The sequence below is a fragment of the Brassica oleracea genome, chromosome C3, assembly GCF_000695525.1.
Source record: "Brassica oleracea var. oleracea cultivar TO1000 chromosome C3, BOL, whole genome shotgun sequence".
Lineage (NCBI taxonomy): Eukaryota > Viridiplantae > Streptophyta > Magnoliopsida > Brassicales > Brassicaceae > Brassica > Brassica oleracea.
Window position 1 is genome coordinate 18,669,390 of NC_027750.1, and position 8,543 is coordinate 18,677,932.

The 8,543-nt window shown below is 27.5% G+C and overlaps 1 protein-coding gene across 1 annotated transcript; it reads left to right on the forward strand.

Annotated features, from left to right (window-relative positions):
* The first annotated feature begins 200 nt into the window (after positions 1 to 200).
* Positions 201 to 3,240, forward strand: LOC106330031. The gene is made up of 3 exons (XM_013768598.1): positions 201 to 483; positions 2,472 to 2,740; positions 2,812 to 3,240. The coding sequence occupies exons 1-3, from the start codon at positions 201 to 203 to the stop codon at positions 3,238 to 3,240; spliced, it is 981 nt and encodes a 326-aa protein (XP_013624052.1).
* The last annotated feature ends 5,303 nt before the right edge of the window (positions 3,241 to 8,543 follow it).

An 8,543-nucleotide genomic window follows, 5' to 3' on the forward strand; every position in this document is an offset into this window, starting at 1 on the left:
ATCATGCTGTCACTGGTCTGAAAGTGAAGCGAGAGAAGAACAGTGGGTTAGTGGCATGGAAAGATGATGATGGTTTTTGGAGCAAGCAGATAAAAACAAATGGAAAAATAAATTTGCAGATCATAAAAAAGAAGCATTGGGAAGAGAGCAATACCTGGACTTGGGGTGATAGGGTGAGACTGATATATCTTTGCGTCATTATGGGTGTGGTGATGGGGAAGGATGAGAAGGTGAATATCCCGCATCTGTACATGAAGTTGGCGATGGATTTGGAGAAGCTTCGGAATTACCCATGGGGTATGTACTCGTTTGATTTCCTTCTGAAGCAGATTGATAAAACAAGGCATAAATTGGAGCAGAATGAGGGGTATCTTATGGAAGGATTCTTGTTTGGTTTCCAGATTTGGATAATGGAAGTTGTTCCTGCTTTAGGAGAGATTTGTGGCACAAAAGTCAATAGAAATTTTACAGGTCCTCTGTATGGTAATTGGAGAGGATGTGCAAAATGTTCTTATGAAGATATCTGATGAATTAATCAACCCAATAGGAAGGTAACTCAACTCCAAATCGGCATCCGTTTCTTCAGAACCAAAATCCTCTATAACGTTTTTCTGTAACTGTTCCAGAGAGGACTTCAATTCCAAAGCAAGCAACCTTCCCCCTTTGTTTTTATCAACATTAAAACTCCAACCTGAAGATACAACCAATTCCCAAACACCACATGAAGCATAGACATGAATCATGGTAGAAATAATGTGAAATTTTTGTGAAAATTTTGTGAACAATCAATGGAATATAGAAGACGGCGAAGAAGGTTACCAAGGTTTTTTTTTTCGTTTTGTTTAGTTCCTTTTTCGTTTTTTTTTAAATCGATTTTTTTACAAAATATAAAAGTGAATATTCCCAAATATTTTGTTTCCATATTTTTAGGAACTGATTTCTTATCCGTAGAATACATCTATTCTGTAGAAATCGGTTTCTACAGTTTTTTAGAATTATAGTAATGTGTAGATTTTGATTTCTACATGTTTTAGATTTATTGTAAATCTGTAGAAGTCGGTTTCTACGTGTTTTAGATTTATATTAATGTGTAGATTTTGATTTCTAAAGATTTTAGAACGGTAGGTTAAGCGCGGAATGTGTATTCTAAATATTTTTAGAATACTCCTATTTACGTAGATCACGTATTCTAAACATTGTAGATTCAATGAAAAAAGTGGATTTCGTTTTCTACTTCGTAGAATGTCTTTTTTATTTTATTTAGAACATAATCTGAATTTATGATTTCAACTTTTTTATAACTGGAAAAAATATCACTAAGTTCATATAGGTATTTTATCAAAAGTTACTATTTTTTCAATTTTTTTTGTTTGTAAAACTATTTATTAAATTTATTTCCAAATATATTAAAAGGTGTTATAGGAAAAAATGACACAAAATAAATATTAGTTTAAAGAGACATAGTTATCATTTTTTTTGTTCTAAAAAAACAATTTTCCCAATAATTAATTACTAGTATCGTATTTATCAGAAACTGGATAATTCCGAAACATGTAATGTCATTGTCATGGCTTTGTTCTTTGTCGCGAAGTAAAGTTGTAGTTCATTTCATGTTTATCTATTAGAACACTCTCACTTTTTCTACGTAGTCCTTGAATTTCAAAAAGTAACTAGTTATGTACAAAAAGTCGTACTAATACAAAATAGATGCGGAATAATAAAATAATGAGCAAATCTAATAAAGAAGTTTTATTTAACGTAATGAACAAAGTTACAGTAAAATATTGACTTTTGAACAAAAATATACAACCTAACCTGAAATTTGATGGTGAATTAGTAAAATACTAAATTATATTGATCTATATTTTCTTCTTTTAAAAAAAAATTAAACCTATCACAAAAATTTGATTCAAACATAAAACCGTGAAATTATTAGTAGAAAAAAGTGTAAGAATGTATGCAAGTAAGTAAACCTTTTTCTGTAAAAAATATGAAATTTTAAAAAGAGTAATGAAACTATATTATATTATATATGAACATGGTTTAGAAGGATGTCTGCAAGCTAAAGTCTGAGGATGGTTTGGGGATCAGAACGTTAAAAGAAGTGAACAGAGTCTATGGTTTTAAAATAATTTGGAGGTTGCTGACTAGGGATTCATTATGGGGGAAATGGTTACAAAATAACTTACTAAAGAATAAGTGTTTTTGGGAAGTGAAAGAAGACATTCAGGCTGGTTCTTGGATGTGGAGGTTGCTGACCGGGAATTCATTATGGGGGAAATGGTTACAAAATAACTTACTAAAGAAGAAGTGTTTTTGGGAAGTGAAAAAAAATACTGAGGCTGGTTCTTGGATGTGGAGGAAAATAATTAAACTTCGGGATACTGCAAAGGGTTTCCGTAAGAAAGAAGTTGAGAATGGATGTAATACTTCTTTTTGGTATGACAATTGGTCTACTAAGGGTGTTATAGTTGAGATCTTGGGTTCAAGAGGCGTTATTGATATGGGGATTAGCAATGAAGCTACAGTGGCTGAAGATGTTCTCGGTGTAAGACGTAGAAGAAGGCATCGTACTGAGTTGTTAAATGCCATTGAGTCTGAGATGGTTGCAGTTAAAGATAGGTTGCGGGAAAATGTGGAAGATGTCAGTCTCTGGAGAAGAAGCTCGGGTTTTAAAGATAAGTTTTCTACCCAGGAGACTTGGATTTTAACTCGTACCTCTTATGCTCATATTGATTGGGTACAAGCTGTTTGGTTCTCGCAGATTACACCCAAGTATGCTTTTATTACATGGTTAGCCATGTTGGATAGGCTAACAACTATGGACAGGGTTGCGAGATGTATCGTGTTGATGTTACTTGTGCTCTTTGTAAGAATGCTGCAGAGTCCCGTAGTCATCTGTTCTTCGAGTGCTCTTACTCTTCTCAGATATGGGAGAATCTTATGCTTGACATCCTTAGGGGTTCGTATACAACTGACTGGAATGCAATTGTGGCTTTGCTTAAACAGTCTGATAGAGATAAGAAGAGATCCTTTTGTTTGAGATATGGCTTTCAAACCATCATCTATGTGATATGGCGTGAAAGGAATAAGATTACGCATGGAGAAAGCCCATTGCCTATGAATGCAGTGAAGAAGCTTATTGATAAGGGAGTTAGGAACAAGTTAAGCCTACTGAGATCAAGAGGAGGTAAGGGTACGGAATCTGCCCTTCAATATTGGGTTAGCACAAGGACATGAGGTTTGGAGGTTTGGGAATATTTTGGAGGTTTGGGAGGGTTTGAAGTTATTGAGTTTAAAGATAGGATTTCCTTTATTAAGGTCTACACTTTGATTTAAAAAGGCTTTTTTGATGAATAAAATTTAAAATTCATTCAAAAAATAAAAATAAATAAAAATGAATTTAGATCAAAAGATATATTCAAAGAGTTTTATGATCATTTATATTATTATGTGACTATTATGTAAGAAAAGAATATTGTACACAAATAACCTATCTTGCAATGGATTGGAAATGGATACACAAAAACCGGAATCTTATTGAAGCATAGAAACAGAATTTTTAGAAAATTAAGAAGTGGTACGTGTTTGAAGCGTATATCTAAATATATTTTTATATATTAGTAAAGTAATAATAATTTTATAAAAATTATTATAACTAACCATTATGATTTATATTATCTTGTAAAAATGCTAACAAATTAAGGTTATAAAAATATTACTCAATTAATCAAATTGATGAATTTTAATATATCGCAAATAATCGATACAATATATTTAAATATATATATAAAAGATCTCATGTTCAAAAATATAACTTATACTATTAATTATAATATTTTCATATTTTTATTCTCTCTATTTCATTACTACTAATTTTAGAGATTTTCTATAGAAAATAAAATATAATTATATATTTCTTTTTCCTTATGAAATTTGTTTAAAAATGGAAACAAAATTTCAAAACGGAAAGAAACAAAAACTTCTAACATATTCTTAAACAAATTCTTTTAACAGCATTTTGAAAGCAAGATTTCAAAACGGAAATGTAAATTTTCAACATATTCTTAAAAGCATTAATTTAAAGACGTTTTGGAACCGCAATTTCAAAAATTTCCACAAATTTCTGATTCATATTCTGATTTTGAAGCGAGAAACGGACGTCTAACGAAGTTTCGTACAACATAGCAAATAACTATGCATCCAGTCTTTGCCACGTTCTGTTTACTATATGATCTGCCATAAATAACATTACTTCCAAGTATTGATTTAATTTATTTATATCAAATCATATCCGAATCTTTTATAAAAGAAAAAGAAAAAGTTTCAAAATTTCACAGAATTTTGTCATAAATATATGTTTTGGCTGGTGTTAAAAAATAGTATATATGTTTTGGTTTAGTGATATAAATAGAATTAAATGAAATAGATTTTTATATTCATATTTGTTTTACAAACTAAAAATAAAGTTTAAGCAAATTGGATTTTTACAGCAAAAATTGTTTTCTTGTTATCCTCTAGACATTATTGGCAAAATGATTTTAACACATCTCCTCGCTATCATCATTTTTTACTTAATAAATGTGACATGACATATTAGATATATAACATAGCTTATCGCTAAATGTGACATAAAAAATTACATTAAATACTTATTTATATTTTTGGCAATTTTTTTAGAATATGGTAATAAATCATACATCATCATTAAAGTAAATATATTCAAATGATATTAAATAATATAATAATAAAATATAATATTAATTTACAGATTTCAAAATATTATTTATTTCTATTTTTTAAAATTATAAATTTTTAGTAAAACTATTTTCAATTATTTTTACAAAAATAATCGTAATATAATTAGTTTCTTTTATATATCTACAAATTTTAGAAATATTATTTAGTTTTACATTTTGACAATTATACAACTTTTACATCAACTTTTTTATTCATTTATACAAGCTGATTTAATATATTTTATCAAAAATAAATAGATAAAAAATATATCTAAGATTATAATTATAGTTATCTATTGTTAAATATAATTTAAAATAAACAAAATTGTTTATTTTATCTTAGTTTTATGTTCAATTAAATCACAACTTAGATTACAATATGGGTTAAAAATAATAAAAATCTAAAATAACAATAAATTTTTATTTTGAATATAATTTAAATTTTGAAAAGATTTCACATGGTGAAGGAAATCACCTAGTAGCTTTATAATCATACAAAATATTTTTGATAGTTTAAGAGGATAAAAAAAAACTAAATCTGTAGATTACTGGTACAACCCAACTAGGCACCCACTAAAATTATGGGAAATTGGCTTCATTAACCATGAAATAAAATATAATTAGGTATCTAACTAAAAAACATCATCCATTATTATTATTACAATATATATTCTATTACATTTTCTTGCAGGTTAATAAGTGTATAAACTTCTCTTTCTTCAGTTATCTACCACCATCAGTACTTCTTCCAATCCACCATCACTTTCGGTAAAAAAAACAATTTCAATCATTTGGATCTCTTTTATCATTGTAGCTATTATCATAATTTTTTTAATTATTAACCAAATCCGTAATCTTCTTTTTCATATTTTTGCTATCACATCCTTCAAAGAAACCACCATTTTCTTGATATTAGTCACCACCACTTCCGTCGTAACCATCACTCGTATGTACTGTAAGTTCTGAGTTGTACTATGCTATTTGAACAGCATGTACTACGCTATTACGTTGTTACTATTCTATTTTCATAATGCTTCATATTATATATTATGAAGATATTTTGATATTTAGTTTATGGTTTATATTTATTTTTAGGGTTTAGTGATTAGTGTTTTGGGTTTAATTTATGGAAGATTTGGTTTGAGTTGGAGTAAGCATTACCTCATTCTCTGCAATCATAAACATTTCAAAATTTGAACTATTTATTATTCTATTTTCTTTGTTAATATTCTATTTTGATAATACTTTGTATTATGTACTATGTACATATTTTGATATTCAGGTTAAGATTTCTATTTTCTTTTAGGGTTTAGTGATTAATATTTTAGGTTTAATTTATGGAAGGTTTGGGTTGACGTTAGGCTAAACATTACTTTCTTCCCTACAATCATAAACATGTTCATAATTTGAACAATATGTATCATGCTATTTGTTTGTTACTATTGTATTTTAATTATGTTTTACATTATGTACTATTTGCATATTTTTATATTTGGGTTAGAATTTATATTTCATTTTAGGGTTTAGTGATTATTGTTTTAGGTTTAGTTTATGAAATAATTTGATTGACATTGGATTTAGTTTTGTTAATTTTGGACATATATAGTATATTAATATATTTAAATCATTTTATAATTTTATTAATATGAATTATACCATTTAGCATGTTCTATTCTATTTGTATACTACAACCATAATCATTATCATCGTGGATATCATAACCACCACCACTTGAACAACAATTTTTATTTTATTTTTATGTAAGTGACGGAGCATATCACCGTAACCGGCTTAGCAAAAGGAAAGATCGGAAGAAAAGAAGAAAATGCTAGAAAATCTAATAATGTCAACATCAATGCTATATTCTTAATTTTGTTCTCAAAATTAGCTATTACACAAATTAACCCTAAAATTATTTATTGTGATGTGTCAAATTATTGTATCCAATAGCTAAGACAGGGTAGTAAAATGTTGAATCATTTGTTAAAAATAAAACTGATTAAAACATGTTTAAGTTTTCTAAACATGTTGAACTGTGGTAGGAATTCCAAATAAGTCATGCACCCTCATTGATTGGACAAAAGAATTAGATGTATAAATAAAATAAAAACTGTGAGATGTATTAAGTTTTTATTGGCTGCAATTTTATTTGCTATTTTTATTTCAATTAGTTGAGATTAATCACTTTATAGTAAATTATTTGTTTTAATTATTTTATACTATCATTTTATACTCTATAAATATAAAATTATTTAATTTTATTTAAATTCACACAAAATATATTTTACCAGTAATTGTTTCCTTATATATTTTCTTGGAGTTATTTTTGGGTTCACCCCCTATGGATAGAATTTCATTATTTCAAATCGATATCTTTTAAAAAAAGAAACAAAATATTTTCAAGCTATATGATGTTTTTAAAAAAAAAAAGTAAAAAAAAAAAGCAGTTACAGAAAAAAGAATTAAAAAAAAAATTTTAACGTCGTCAGCAAAACACTAAATACTAAATCCTAATCCCTAAATCATAAACCCTAAACCCTTAGGTAAACCTAAACCCTTGGGTAAACCCTAAACCCTTGGGTAAACTCTAAACCCTTGGATAAACCCTAAACCCTTGGATTAATCCTAAACTCTAAATAAAAACACTAAACCCTAAAACTCTAAACCCTAAATCCTAAACCCTAAACTCTTAAGTGTTTTAGTGTTTAGTGATTTTGATTTAGAGTTTAAGATTTATCCTAGAGTTTAGGGTTTACCCAAGGGTTTAGGGTTTATGATTTAAGGTTTAGGGATTAGGATTTAGGATTTAATGTTTTGCTGACGACGTTAAAAATATTTTTTTTTGTAATTACTATTATTTTTTATTTATTTCTTTTTACTTTTTAATTTTAAAAAGATAATATAATTTGACAATATTTTATTTTCTTTTTTAAAAGATATCGAATATGAAATAACACAATTCTATTGGTTGGTGAACCTAGAGGAACTCAAGAATAAGTCATTTTCTTGTAGTGAAACGGATTCATATACATTTACTTCTTTATTTTTCTAAAAATACTATGCATGAATTAGAACCCAAAACTGGGCAGCGATTACAATATAGAGTAAAGTGCCCAAAATTTTTAACAAAACCGTGAAAATACGATAATCTAACTAGGGGTTATTGGTTGTTGTATTTTAATGGATTTGAAAATCCGAACTAAATCTAGTGTTATTGGTTCTATGATTTTCAAATTTGTATTAAAATCATGTGTTATTGGTTTAATGATTCATAAATTCTGTATCAAATCAAGTGTTATTCAATCGTACGGATTTACTAATATATTTGATTTTATAATGGATTTGAATGGATTTGTTTGGATTTTTTAGTTAAAAATACAAAGACTCAAATCGGAGGGAAAACTTCCGGATTTGCATATTTTACTTGGATTTATAAATACTATATGGATTTCTAAATCAATCAAAATATATAAACCAATAGCACCTCCTTAGGCCGAATCGAAATAATAAACTTCTTAACAATAAATTTTATTACTTATTTTTACCTACCACCAACTTCAAAATGTATCAAATTTTGGGTTTCCACATAAAAAGTTATGTTCTCAGTTGTTTAAACTTTCATCTCTATTGCAATTTTTTTATGTTTATGAGTTGAATCTATGATACTGGTAAAATTTTAATTGTTCATTTACTGGTGCTTATTAGTAGTCTATTGGAACTTAGAAACTTTGCAATTTTATTTGTTTTAGTAATGACAATCCATTTTCTTATTATTAAAAAAAAAATATAAAACAAAAAGAATTA